Source organism: Poecilia latipinna, unplaced genomic scaffold (assembly GCF_001443285.1).
Source record: "Poecilia latipinna isolate Pla-1442-1.1 unplaced genomic scaffold, P_latipinna-1.0 Scaffold1259, whole genome shotgun sequence".
Taxonomy (NCBI): domain Eukaryota; kingdom Metazoa; phylum Chordata; class Actinopteri; order Cyprinodontiformes; family Poeciliidae; genus Poecilia; species Poecilia latipinna.
The window spans coordinates 40,618-55,611 of NW_015113875.1; the positions used below are offsets into that span (position 1 = coordinate 40,618).

Below are 14,994 nucleotides of genomic sequence, written 5' to 3' on the forward strand. Positions count from 1 at the left end.
TTTACAAGTAAGACAGTGAATGAAGATGTGTGAGTTGGTGTCAGGGCGGCGGGTCACGCTAGACTTTTTTTGTTATCCGTTATCTTGACCGACAACATAAAAAAAAATAATAATAATCTGTCATGTACTATTTTTATCCGTGAAATTACAATCTAGTCGCATTTTATGCGGTTTAGTTAATATTCACCGTGAATCCAGATCCCATCACAAATTAAGCAGATAAATGTATCTACATTTTTCTCGTAGTGACAAAAACCACTGACTGAGGCCCAATAACTTTTAATAAATTAAATTACGCGAATTTACTTAAATTAGCATCACTTCACCCGCTGGGGTCTGAACGCACTTCCTCCTGGTTCCCATCTGCAGAAAAATCATCAGTCAGTTGGATCTGTCTGATCCAAACAGATCAACTGAACTCTGAGTGTTTTACCAGGATTTATTTATTCATTTATTTGCGTGGTTTCGCTTCTCCGAAACGGACAGATGTTACGTCTGCAGCTCCTCCAGAACGCCGCTCTCCTGGGTAACGTGAACCCAGAAGGCTCCATTTGTTAAATCCGGTGGATGAATTTCTCCCAGCGGTTTCTAATTCTTCGCAGCGGCGGAGCCGCGTCCGCAGTGGTTGAGCAGCGGACTGCGCATTGTTACAGTCTAATTAACTTTTGCATCGTCATTTATTTCCTCAAGATAAACTGCCGGCTCCTCAAATGGATTAACACAACGTTGCATTCTCTTTAGTTTTCTCTGGTCTGTAATGGAGACTTGAATTTAACGCGCCATTTCAACCAAAGGTTTGTAATGCGCTTCCTAACCAGACGCTTCAAAGCATCCGGTCCATAACTCTTCAACACTCTGTCAGCTCCCGGTCAGAAAGAGGAATTTCGTTCAGAGACCATGAGATGATATTCAGAAAGGATTTTTTTAATTAATTGATTTCAGTTGCCTCTGAGACTAAATCTTTGCGTAAAGTCTATAATGTCTGCCCATGTGACTTGTTTTTATCATTTGTTTTCTTACCTTTAAACACTGATTTAAATATTGTAATTTTTAAACTGAGCAGTAATTTTACATCCATGGAAACTCAAATGTAATATTTAAAACTTCATTACATAAAACCAGTTATTTAACAATATGAGGTGTTTAATTTATTTTTAACATTGTATTTTTATACATTTATGCTAGGGGTGCCCAAGTCTAGTTTTCCAAAGCTCCCATCTGCAACTTTAGATGCATTCCTTCTCTAACACACCTGGACCATTGATAAGCCTCTACAGAACTGAATGAGGGAAGTCAACCTTTTGTCTGGGGTGTTTTAGCAGGGATGCACTCCTGATTTGTACCGTCAATGTGGCCCGTTGAGGGGGCCAATATGCTGAAGTGGCCCTCGGTGAAATTGAGTTTGACACCCCTGCTCTACTAGGACTACGCAAACCCAAAATGAAACGCATCTCAATCTACATCAACATCTGACATCTGCTACTACAGTCTAAGAGAAATCTTCTATGTCTGATGCCTTTTAGCGATTGCATTAAATCAATCAACCAGATTCCAAATTCAATTCAAATTCAATTACAAAATACTTTATTAATCCCAAAGGGAAATTAAATGTTGTTGTAACTCATTAATTCTTCAAAGAGTTATTGTAAATCGTCATGGCTACTGGCAGGAAGGATCTCTTGTAGCGGTCTGTATTCCAGTAAATCTGAAGAAGCCTCTGACTGAAGATACTCTGCTTTCCCAAGACAGTCTCATGAAGAGGATGATATTATTTGCTGTTCATACTGAGGATTTTTCTTCTTATAGACCAGTGGTGTCCAAAGTCAGTGCTGGAGGGCCGGGAACCAGCATGTTTTAGTTCTCTCCCTGGTTTAACACACCTGGAGGCAATGATGGCTCGTTAGAGAACATTGACATGCTGAAAAGGTTGTTTCTACCAGCAGGGAAAGAACTAAAACATGCAGAATGCCGGCCCTCCAGGACCAACTTTGGGCACCCCTGCGTGTAGAAAGTGAGTTTTTCCTCTCCACTGTCACCACATGCTTGCTCAAGGATTTTGACTTACTGTAAACTTGGATAAAATGTCTTGGATTTATTGGATGGGTGACTTTTAACCAGTTCTTTCTAAATGATAGCTGATTGCACTATTTTATAATTCCAACTGAACTGGACTATCAGTTTGATAGAACTCAATTTCTATGTAATGTGTATGCCTACCTTGAGATTATATTTATTATGATTAGGAAATATATGACTAAGGGGAATTTAATTATAAGTTTTTGACTGTTGGAGGCTCCTGAAACTGTCAGATGACACCGTAGCTCCATTTGTTATGCCATCTGCTTCCTGATCTACATAAAACAGCTCCTTACAAATCACATCAGTGATGTTGCATAAATCACATAAGCACATTATTTCCAAATCAGGTCTTAATCCTATTTTTGACAGTAAATGCCTTATTTAACTACATACACTGAAAAAAACATTACATCGTTGTTGATGTTAACTTAATATTCAATCCACCTTCAAGCTTCATCTTTGCTTGAAATAATCCAAACTTGTTTTTATGAGTGTTTTTAACAGATCAAGTTCAATAGTTACATATCAAAATTAGTCAACAATCCTCCAAACTTCAAAGATGGGAGTGGCACAAAGCTCTATCTGTGCAAGCGAGGAGGTCTCTGACTAATGTTTGATGAATGCTTACCCCGGTAAGAGTGGGTGTCAGTAGTGATCCCATCTGCCTGCACAATGGTCTGATTGTTGGGATGGAGCACCCTCTTAAATCCTGAACTTTGGACAAACATCCTCAACGTTTGTTTGGCACAAAACTGAGATTAGATTTTCCCACATTTACTAGGAATCTCAACGTACAGTTGCTTAAGAAAAAGCAAAGATTGTACTTAGTATCTTGCAATGCAGTTGTAACCAGAGGTTTACATACTCTGACTAAACTCCTCTTATTTTAGATCAACTTAGATTACCAACATTAGTTTTCTTTGCTAAATGGCACAATAATGACAGAGAAGATCAGATATAATTATTGTCTTTTAAATTAGAATTGTACACAGAATATTTTCTTTTTTTTTTTAATAACGAGGGAACTTCTTCGAGGCACGCCTGTGGAAGTATTCACAAGCCATGCCTTCAACACACTTTCTTGTTTCACAGAATGGGAACGTCCAAAGAAATCAGCCTGGAAATCGGTTGTGGAGCCACACTGGTCTGGGTCTCCCTTGGGATCCATTTCTAGATGCTTGACGATGCCATGTTCATGTGTTAAAATGATTAAATGCAAGTTTAGACTTGATGGGAATGTCCAAACATCATGTCACTCAGGAAGGAGACGGGTTCTGTGTCCCAGAGAGGAACGTATTTTGGTCCAAAATGTGCAAATGAAACCAAACAATAGCCAAAACCTGGTGATGATGCTAGCCTAAAGTGCTAAAGATACAGAGAAAACACCAGAAAAATTCAGTTTTTGTCTGTTTGTAGTTTACATTATTACCATGCAGCTACAAAATGAACACATGTGGAACACTTTTTAGAGATGTTCTAATGTTTTCAGTGACACAATAAGCAAAATTTCTGATAGTTACTTCAAAACATAGACATTCAGAACCAGACCAGTTTGTCTTGAATGCCTGAAATGTTCTGTTGTCTTTTCACTTGAAATGTTCACATATTTAGAAAAAACAAACGCTTAATTCAGTTATTTTATGGCTATGAATAGCTCAGTTAAAGAAACTGTGAACCGGGTCCAGACATCCTATGCTGGAGCATATTTGCCAGACTTGTGTACTTTACTGAATGTTGGGGACTTTTCCCTGTGAAATCCGGATATCAGGGTTTTAAAGAAAGCACTGAGCAAATATGCTTACATGAATCTGGGTCTTAATCTGTCGAATCAAAATGTTTGACTTTGACTCTTCTTTAAAACCGGCATGGATTACATACAATAGCTAGGAATAAATGGTTCAAAACTGTACAGATATTTTTGTTTTTATTGTTGTGTCTTGTTTTAAGTATTCTGAAATGTGTGGCAATTTACTTTTCATCTGAACAGTGACCTTATTTTCTGGTTCTTTTTTTCCATCTGTTTGTCTTTACAATGTTCCTTTCATCAAACCGCTCATGTTTTTGTTAGGTTGGAAACTTGTGTGGTCTGAGATGATCTTCCCACCTGTGAAACTGTTAACCGCGTTTTGTTGTTGTTGTTTTACGCAGGTGGTGATGAGGAATACATCTACATGAACAAAGTGGTTGTTTCTGGAAAAGGCAAAGACGACAAAGGTAAGAGATGTGAAATGATTTGTCGCTAAAAGGTGACAAATCATGGGGAAGAATTCAATCTTATTTTTATTTTCATTGAGAAAATGAGCAGAACTTTGCAACATATGAAAAGATTGCATTATAAAGCACAGAAAAATGCTGCCTATTTATGCAGACTTGTGATGACCGTTTAAATGGTGAAGCCATTCTTTCTATCACAACTGTAGTAATCTAACAATTGATGCCATGCATGCATTACAGAACAGATCAAACAACTTAAAAGCATTTATTTAAACCTGCTAGCTTGGTTAGCATTTGATGATCTTCTGTGTTGCATAAGACTACATTTCATAAAGTCGTCATCTAGAGCTGTGATGACCAGTTACATTGAAATGTTTCAGATAATCATAAAAATCAGTTAATAAAACAAGAGTAAATTCAAAGTAGAGTATTCAAATGAGGATTTTATTTTTTTCAAACAGAACGGTGTAAAAAGGTACATGTTAAGTCATGAAATTAACTGTGCTAAAGCAACATTTTTGGAATGCTGTATTCACTTGCCACACTTTACTGACCTGTAGATGCAGGAAATCACTTCAGTAGAACCTTTCTGACGACATGAAGTAGGCTTCATCACTTTAAGCTGACACATCAAATTACAGAGCCGATAAGAAGCAAACTAACTGAAATCTGTCAAGCTGGAAATGCTCACAAGGCATTTGTAAAGCTTTGGTGCTACTCCAAACCACACAGTGCTATTTTCCAAAACACATGAATCACTGGTGAACCTACTCAGGAATTTCTGGACTACCAAAGTTACTCCCAAGTACATCAGCGACTCATCCAGGGGGTCACAAAAGAACCGGCAACATCTGAAGTTCTGCTATTGTCATTTGCCTATGTTAAGTTTAGTGTTAAGGATTCAACAATAAGAAAGATATTGAGAGTTCAAGAGCCAGACCTATGCCTGACCACAAAGGTCAGGATCGCATTTGGCAAAAAAATTAAAAAATAAATAAAACCTCTTAATAATTTCCAAGATTTTTGGGACAATACTCTGTCTGGACGACCTGCTGACAATTCTGGAGGAGAATCGGTTTGTGACCAAATCACACCAGTAAAATCACTTCTAAAGTGTTCAAAAATATAAAATAGTAAAGAGTGACATAAAAAGTAAAAAAAAAAAAAAAAAAATTGGCTCAATTTTTCACAGCACTGAATAAGAAGCAGTATTATAGTGTTTCGTTCAGAGTTTTGTGTATTTTTTTGAGTTTTAGACTTCACTTATCTTTTTGTTTTTTGACCTTACTTTATCAAATTCATCTTGTTTAATGTTTATCTGTAAAAGGAATGTTTGTGACGAAGCTTTAAAAGAAAAGCTCTCACCTGAAGGACTCTTAGTTGTAATGTTTGTGTGTTATTGTTTGGTCTAACCGGTGCACACAAACGACATTATCACATCTCAAGCTTAATTTAGAGTCAAATGAATAACTGAAAAGATAAGCTGCTGCAAGCAGAGGTGCACCCTCACCCGTCCTCCTCCCACGCACCATTTCCTGTCTGCTTCTTCGAAGTCTCCTCACCATCTGAGTCGGACCTGTTTTGTTTGGACAGCGATGAAGAATGTGGTTTTAGCAAGAAGCAGATTCAACACTTGTATTCAACGGCAGCACTAGAAAAGCCACAAGTTTTCTTCTACAGAACTGATGGAACGCTGAGATGTGAGAATAGAGCTTTCATAATCAGCAGACGCGTGTTTTAATCTAAAAGTCTTCAAATGCACATGAGAAAGGAAGAGGCTAAGCGCCGTTTTCTAGGGGCCGTAACCCAGCCAGCATGCCTAGGTGGGACCCATGTGGGGACAAGGAGGGCAGACTATATGGGTCCCATATGGGTTTGTCCGCGGGTTCCACGATGGCCCCACATGGGTTTGCCCATGTAGGGCCACAGCCCACATGGGTGCTACATGGGCCCTAATTGGACAAAACCCATGTGGGCCACCACCATATAGGGCCCATGCAGGGCCCATGTGGGCTCTGGCCCTACATGGGCAAACCCATGTGGGGCCATCGTGGAACCCGCGGGCAAACCCATGTGGGACCCATATAGTCTGCCCTCCTTGTCCCCACATGGGGCCCACCTAGGCATGCTGGCTGGGAAGTAATGCAACTTAACTTGGCGTCTTTGAAGCTCAACTGTTGATGTCAGAGGAGAATGGCAGACTGGTTTAAGATAATACGGCGGCAACTGTATCTCAAACACCCATTCATTACCACCAAAGAATGCAAAATACTTGTATTCCTGAACATATGACATGTTGAACCTTGAAGTAGAGAGGCTACAGCAGCAGAACATTATTCCAGGTACCACTCATGTAGACTAATAACTGGAAACTGAAGCTACAATTTGCACAGACTCACTGAACTTAGACAACAAGAATTAGGACAAACATTTCCCGATCTGATGGACCGGGCAACATTCAGATGCTAGGCTGGGAATTTGTTGTGAAAAACATAAAAGTAAGGATTCTTCGTGCTTTGTGTCAAAACTTCAAGCTATTGGTGGCCATTAAATGATATTTCCATCATTAATTTAAACACTACAACCCACCTAATTATTGTTGCATGTCAGAATATTCCAAAATCCCTGAGGAATGTGTCCATATTGTTTAATCAACGGCAAAAAGAATTAAGACAAAAGAGGATTTCAAACTTTTACTAGAAGATGTACCTAATAAAGTGTCCAGTGAATGACTTCCTGTGCCAGTCACACTTTGAGATGGCTGCAGCTTCTCATGAATCCCTGCAGTGTTAGAAACTGTAATAATCGAGGCTTTTATCCATCAACATCAAACCAAAGTTATCAGTGAAACTTATCATTAAAATTGAAATTTAACGAACACATTTACTACAATAATCGTCCACTTAAAATAAATTCCACATGGCAAAAACATGCAACTTTTAAAACCACAGATGAAGGGAGTGTTGGGTTACTTCTCTTCTAACTTCCTGCTTCAGATAGCTGTGCTGCAGTGTTCCTGCTAGCTTTTTCATAAATGGAGTGAATGGAGATCAGGTCTTTGCAGTTATTTTATTATTTTCTTTTCAATAACAGCTGCTGCGTATGATGAGTTGACGACGGGTTATATCGCTATGTCCTGCAGCCACCAATAGGGGGCGTCTACTTCTAAAGGCATCAGTTACTTCATAAATTAAAGAAATGGGTAGGAATCAAGGTGTAAAAATGGCTTAGCCTCACATATTGTCATCTTAAATGTAGACTGCAACCTTATATTAACTATAAACTGTATCATAGAGATATTTACGGTATTAATTTAAGCTCTGGAAATATTCTAATTTTTTTATAAAGCTTAGAGGTGCAATAGAATAGCAAGTTGGCAGGGCTGGTCACCAGTCGATTTCAGTACTTCTGAACAGTTTTCTGGTAGTGAAATTGATCCGATCATGCAAAATGCTTCTACATGTGGTTTTTTTTATTCGGTATCTGTGATTGAACAAAGAAGGTTCTGTTCTCAAAGGACTTCCAGAAAGCATTAGTTCATAGGAGAGTAGTGAAACATCTGGAGATTGAGTGCTTGATAAAAAAAATAGACTGAGTCTACATTTGCATAATGCTCAAGTTATTTGATTTCCCACAGGTTTTTAAAATTAAAATAATCAATATAAGCACAAGATTTGAGATAATACGTACTAATCTTCTTCTTTTTTTTCCCTTCCTTCTGTGCATCTGTGTAGCAGATGACCATTTGGACGCCTTTGTCAATGGAAAAGCAGCAAAATTTGTCCCAGTGCCACAGAAGAACCTTCCTGACCTACCACCACCCAGAACAGTAAGTTATTGCCAGTTGTTCCCGTTCCATCACAGAAAAGAATTATGAGATTTTAAACTTTGCAGATAACAGTGACATCCAGAAACTGAATTTAAATCAAAGGGAAGGGTCGGTGAAAATCATTAAATTCTCAGGTTTGTGAAATGAGTTCAGTGGTATTTGATATTTGACATGTTGACATTAAATGTCTTGCAAAAGTTTTGCACACCCCTTGAAATGTCGTAACATTAAAACTACAAACTTCCTTATATTTTGTTGCCATTTATTAGGAGTAGAATAACAAAAGCAGTGCATAATTAGAAAGTAAATAAAAAAGGATACATGTTTGTCTTTTGCAATTTGGTGGGTTGTCTTCTATGTGTGCAAATTTAGAGTTTGATGTTGGTTTCAGTTTATCTTTAGCTCAGACTCAGTCACATGGCACTATTGGTCTCACTGCCTGTTTTATTATGTATGATACTGTTTGCACTAAGCACATAATGGAAACACTGAATTCTCTTGTACATTTGGCAGTTTTGATCAGTTGAATTCAGTAGTTGAGGAAGACTGTCAGTGAACAGAGTTTCAACTTGTGTCATAGATTCTCAGTTAGATTTAGATCTGGACTTTAACTAGGCAATTCTAACACATATCATGATTTTAATTTGAAAATGAAGTGTAATTTTTCCTCCACTTGAGTTATTAAGTATTTTTTATTGTAACTTTACAAGCAGTAACAACGTTCAAGGTCTGTAAATACTCTTGCAAGGCATTGTAATAATAGACATTACTATCACTAATATAATGCAAACCTAATGATATTTGCTTTTATTTAACTGAAACAGACAAGGAAAAAAATTCTAGACTGTTTACAAGCCTATAAGTCACAGAAACAAGCGACCGCACACTAAAGCAGCAATTGCTCATGAGTGTGTGAGTGTTAGGCCTTTGTGTTGACCGGGAAATTACTGGTTCCTGAATTGGCCCAGTGCGACTCCGGGAAAATGGCAGAGAATGAGAGGCTCAGAGCATCCCATCAACCCCTTTGAACTTTACACACACAGACACAGCGGCCTTTCCTGATCTAAACCACAGAAGCAGCTGTTGCTAATCAGAGCAAATCTTTGGTGTCAGCACATCTTTGTGTGTATGTGTTGTGTATGTGAGTAAGTGAATGTGTGAAGAGTATTTATCTGTTAAAAATGTCCAGAAGTATTCCCATTTTTTTTTTAGCTCTTAGACTTTTAATCATTCTATCTCAGTTGGAGTAACTTCACATCTGTTGTATAACATCCACAAATCTTTCTGAAATGTCTGGCAAAGCGATTTCTCTTTGTCTCTCATCCACATCCAGTTCTGGTGTAACTGGTCCGGTCTTGGGGAGTCTAAGCAGACAAGTCCATAGTGAACCACTCTTTGGGAATCCCTTCATCTGTCTGTGGGGTTTCCATCCATTTGCCGTGATGGTGTATTCAAGAGTCAACATGTGCTTCACTGTGAACGCAGAGTCCCCTCTTGTCACCGCGGTGAACAGCGACCCTTTGCTGTTTATGTAATGTCCGGGCATGGCGGTCCACTGGCCAGTCGTAATGTTGTAGCAGTCCATCAGGCAGCGCAGGAAGTCATCGCAAGGCCCGTTCCTCATCACATACAAATTGTCCCTGTGGGCCACCATACAATGGCCGTAGCTTTGCGGTCTGATCATGGTGGTGGTGAGACTCCACTTGTCTTTTAGTGGCATGTACTCATAGATATCTGTAGTGTCGGGGGGTTTCCAGAAGCAAACAAACATTCGCTGACGAGCAACAGCACAAGCGGCTGATGCTACAGGTCTGGGTGCATGTTGGATAAACGTCCACTCTCCCTTTGCTGCGTCGTACTTCTCTGCTGTAGAAATTATCTGTTTTTGAGCTTCTCCACCAATGGCGTATAGGCGCCCCTCATGCCCAAGCAGCGTAAAGTCGTATCTTGGTTGCTGTGGACCTGGAAGAGTTGTCCATATCCCTGAATCTGGATTGTAGCAGAAGCTTCTGTCCACTGTGTCTTTGCCATAGCCGTAAATTCCCCCAACAATGTACAGCCGATTGTCAAGCACGGCCACCCCAGCCCTGGAGGTACTGCAAAGAATTGGCAGGTTTGTCAGATGCTTCCACTCCCCTTCCTTTTCATCAAGAAAGCAAATAACCCTGAAAGAGTCCTGCAGCAGCTCCATTGATGGCGTATGGGTCCCTATGGCAATATAACTAGCAGGGGAGAGCGTTTGAGAGTATTTGAGCAGCTCTTCAGGAATTGTGCCTTCTGCTGCTTCCTTGAGGTCATCAAAAGCATCACAGAGAAAGAGAGCAGCGTTCTGAAACAGTCTGTGCACTCCGAAGATGGAAGCCGCGTGGTAAAGCAAGAGGCAGTTATCCGAGTCTATGATGTCGCAAAGATGCCGAGTCAAAGTGGGGATCTGCAGGAAAGCAGCGCACTCTACGGCTTCAACAAGCTCTTCTGGGTCCCTGATGGGGGGGTTCTCATCCCTGCAGACGGCAAGCGCAATAAGGAAACCTCTTGCGTGCACGCCTCCTCTCAGATATAGCTCCTCTTCCTGGCTTTCTTTCATCCCTGAGTGAAAGAGAGCTCGGAAATAGTCGCTGTGCCTTACAAGAAACCCACGGTTAAGATGGAACCAGCTTTCCTCCACTCTCACTCTCACCCAGTCTGCCTCTGCTTCCTCCAGATCAACAGTTGGATTCTCGGCTTTAATATCCTGGCTGATTCCCAGGCTCCCAGGCGCTTCCATGATCGTTCAAACAAAGACCTCATCTTTCTAAAACAGGCCCCAAGTAATTATTTGGTGCATGACTTGAGTGTAGATTAGCCATTTTCCCCTCTAACACTACATGAGTTTAAGTATGAGCTGAACTGCGCCCCGCCTGCCTGGTCTGAAAATAGCTTAGGCTATAGATAGCTACTGTGTCACTTGCAGGCATTGGGCAGGATAGAGAAACCGTCAACATGCACTATGAGTTGTGTTGCTGTTTGGAACTACAGTGCAAAAGTATGAACTGTATTGGGATTTTATTGATTTATTTAGAAGGTGGAAAAGTAAGGAAAACAGATTTTTTTATAACAAATTAAAATCTGCCAAGTAACTCAGTATTTTGTAGAGGCAGTTTTTGCTAAAATTACTTCTGCGAGTCTTTGGTGGCGACAGTGGTAGGAGTTTGTTCCATAATTGGTGGGTTGCTGGTTCGATCCCCGCTTTGTCCGTCTCTGACGTTGTCATTGAGCAACATCTGTTGTGTCCTTGGATAAGTCGCCTCGCCTGCTGGTGGTGGTCAGAGGCGCCGGCATATGGCAGCCGCTATACAATTACAGACCATTTACCATTTGCTCAGTCATATTGTCTGTAAACAGTCATTTTCAAGTTCTGGCACAACGTTCTTGGTGATTTAGGTCTGGACTTTGACTAGACTGTTTTAAACATGGTTTGATCTAAGTCATGATACTTCCAATCAGTGTTTGGAAGCCTCTGAGAATTTTCTTCTAGGATTGTCCTGTTTTCAGCTCCATGCATCTTCCCATTAAAAGGCCTGTTACAATAAATAATGAATCAATTAATTGCATGATAAATTAAAAGAAACTCATTTTCATTCGCTTGACTTATCGTTTTTCTCTTTTTACCAAAAACTGAATGATAGAAGTGTTCACTCTGATGCTTTTGTCTCAACTTGCCCTTCTTTTGAAAGATAATTTTGTTTACAGAGGCTTCCTTATTCATTGTATTTGTTGTTTTCTTTATTTATTTTGGATATTTAACATGTCTTCCAGTTCCAATTTAATGTTCACTGGAATTTAAAGGTTATTGATCCTTGGCAATGTCTTCTTGCATTATTGTGTCATTGTTAACAATAATATTATCGTTTATCACAATAAGTTCTGGGGCAATTTATCGTCTAGCAAAATTTATCGTGGCAGGCCTACGACCATTAATTCTGACGAGCTTCCCTGTCCCTGCTGAATCATCCCCACAGCATGATGCTGCTACCACCATGTTTCATAAAGGGGATGGGTATTTATTGTGAGGGGCAGTGGCTTCATCTGATCTGAGCACCTTCTTCCACATGTTTGCCATATCTTGAATCAGGACTTCTTTTCTCCTCTTTCTTTTGATTGTCCTGGGTTTTATTTAGGCGTATCAGTGTAAAGGGGGTCATGTCACACTTTCCAAATTTGTATTTCTAAAAACAAAAAATGTTAGAAACAAAAAATGTTGCAAACTCCCCTCATGTATAATGTTTTTCTGGTCAGTCACATAAAGTCCCAGATATCCACAAACGCATATGTTTGTGGTTGTAGCATGAAAAAAAATTGTGAAAAAGCAATAAACTACTATTTACTTTAACAAAGTGCTGAATTGGTCATAGTTGTGCATCCTTTTAAATCTAATTTGTTTTGTTGTTAAGTCTGACCATTGTGGATTTCCTGTAATTAAGCATCATTTTTGGTCGGCTGTAAGAAAAGTTTATCTTTTGCAATTCGGAAAACATCCCTCTTTCCGAGGAGTCAAAACAGGAGATGAATGCAGAACATACACAGACTGACTTATGAGGTTTTCTTCACTTTACTGCTCTTGGAAAGCTGAGCTGCACTTTTCTATTTTAACTTTAACAGGAAGTGATGAGAGTGGCAGAAAAGTGTAGGATTTCTGAGAGCTAAAGTTTTTCCTGATCATTTTCATCACCAAGCCTCTGATCTGCTCTGAGTGCCCTACAGGCCCTCAGCTCCTCTGGGTCTCTGTGTTTGCACGTGTTTTTGCTGCGGCAGATTTTTGGCATGGGAACCAGGGATTTTCCATGTTCCTCAGAGTGTTCGTTTTTTGGGCTCTTTTTCCCACTCTCCCCTCAAAGCCCCTCCACCACACCCATCTTCCTCCCCTCCTTTCTCTCTCTCTTTGTTATTTATGCCCCAACTCCTCGATCCATCCCGTCTCGTCTGTGTTTCTGTGGTGAGGATGTGTGCATGTCTGAGTGTGAGACAGAGACAGAAGTGAAAGCAACAAAAAAAGTAGTTGGCATGTGTCCTTTTTTCTCTTTTTTGTGTGTGTGTGTCTTTTTCAACATTCCAGTTGGCCTTCACCCCCACAACCAGGAGATTTAGTTTTTGTGAAGATGACAGAAATGGAGAGAGAAGAAGGGAAAACAGATAGAGATAACAGTGGGTGGGCGGTGTGGATGGGGGGCTGCTGCTGCCGCTGCTGCTGCTCTGGAATGCTTGTCGTTCTTTTTTTGTTTTTTTGTTTTAATTAATAACAGATGCCTTCACTGCTCTGTGTAATCTATTTTGCAGTCTCATTAAGGGGATGTTTCTTCAAGGGAGGGCAAAAAGCATTTAGACCCCTAATCTGAAACAGGAATTTCTAACTTAGTGCTGTTTCTGTAAAATTCTGGGTAAGTTTCTGACTAACCTAACCCACCCAGATCCTCTTCTGAACAACCAGAGTGGGCTTGGACGTTCCTGTTATTGGACTTTTTTTAAAAGAGTTCCCTCAGTTAGTTGGGTATTTTTACTGTTACTTTTATTTACTCCATTGCCACTTTGATGAAAAGAAAACATCCATCTCAATCATGAGGTAGCTAAGTCATAGTAATAATTTTATTAGGAAAAAAAATCCCAATAAAACTTATTTCTTATTGAGTCCAAGGTTTGCACCATTTACATCACTGGATGATGACAGGGGACCACCGCCTATTGCTTTTCTGTGGAACATAATTCAAATTAATGTGGGAAATTTGTCTATTTATGTATTTTATCAAAAGACGGAGGATTTCCGTTTCTGCTGTAGTACTAAGACAGTTTTCACTCTGCCTACTAAAGCATGTTTGGTATTTGAATTATTAAAATAAGCACTTGTAAGCATTTAGAGGGCGCCTCAGGTGTTTGTGGATTTCAGCTGTTCGCGGGCGAATAATGGGTAAATGTGTAAATACTTTATTAAAATTGAAAACATGTTATTGAAGGAGAAAATAAATGCAATCTTTAGATATTATTGAACACAATGTGTAACATAGGAAGGGCAAAATATATCAAATGAAAACATTTTGCAGTTTTTCTTTTTCTCTTTTGATTGTATTTGGCTCAAGTGCAACATCCACACCTGATTAAATTCAACTTCTGGGTGTTTGGTACAATAAAAGCCTTAAACATTCAGATAACTTTAGTTGCTCCTTTAAAGTTCCTCAACCGTCTTTTAATCAACTGACTGGTGCAAACATAATGTATGTTGCAACATCAGGACTGCCTCAGAAAATGCCTGTTTATGTCGTCATCTTCCAGTTTGTTAGTTGTTTGCATAATATAAGTTCCTATCATTTCATATGGAAGATTTTGCATAAGATTTTTTGATGTACACAGAGTACAGGGAAACAAATGACATAAATACAAAATCTTCAGCATGGCGCTTTGAAAGCAAACCCAGAAAAAATTTTTATGATTCGGCTTTCAGGTGACTTTTAGTAATTAACATTATTCCTAAATTTAGCTTCATGACAATTACACCAGGAGCTTTATTAAACTGAATGTGAATAATTATATTTACTTTATTAAATTAAGTCTTGATTTATTTTTTTTTTATCTTTTTTAATTTAGGTAATAATGTTAATTATTTTAGGTTTTGTTTGTATCTCAATATCAATGTTATCTGACCCTTAAAGCGAATCAGCTGCCACACCAAATCGGTTGTATTTGAAAAAGTTTCAGGCTCCACCTTTAAAACTAATGAATAACCAAAATTGATCTTAACTCAGGATTTCATTCTGTCTCAAACAATAGATGTGATCTAAAACTAACAGAAAACCAGAGTAGGGCTTTAAACCAAAATTTGCACAATAAAAAGTTTTATGCACTTA

General features: G+C 39.2%; 2 protein-coding genes across 6 annotated transcripts in view; one reads left to right on the forward strand and one right to left on the reverse strand.

Moving 5' to 3' along the window:
• afap1l2 (actin filament associated protein 1-like 2) overlaps positions 1-14,994 on the forward strand; it is a 65,907-nt gene that overhangs the window by 25,309 nt on the left and 25,604 nt on the right. For 3 of the 5 annotated variants that reach the window (XM_015054547.1, XM_015054550.1, XM_015054549.1), the window contains exons 3-4: positions 4,228-4,293; positions 8,028-8,122. In XM_015054547.1, the coding sequence (XP_014910033.1) occupies positions 4,228-4,293; positions 8,028-8,122 (161 nt within the window). The remainder of the gene's footprint in view (positions 1-4,227; positions 4,294-8,027; positions 8,123-14,994) is intronic. The other 2 variants (XM_015054548.1, XM_015054552.1) reach the window with 1 other exon arrangement.
• LOC106961057 (kelch repeat and BTB domain-containing protein 13) lies at positions 8,141-11,485 on the reverse strand. Its single transcript, XM_015054555.1, has one exon. It carries the CDS (start codon positions 10,884-10,886, stop codon positions 9,375-9,377), a length of 1,512 nt encoding a protein of 503 aa, XP_014910041.1. The 5' UTR covers positions 10,887-11,485; the 3' UTR covers positions 8,141-9,374.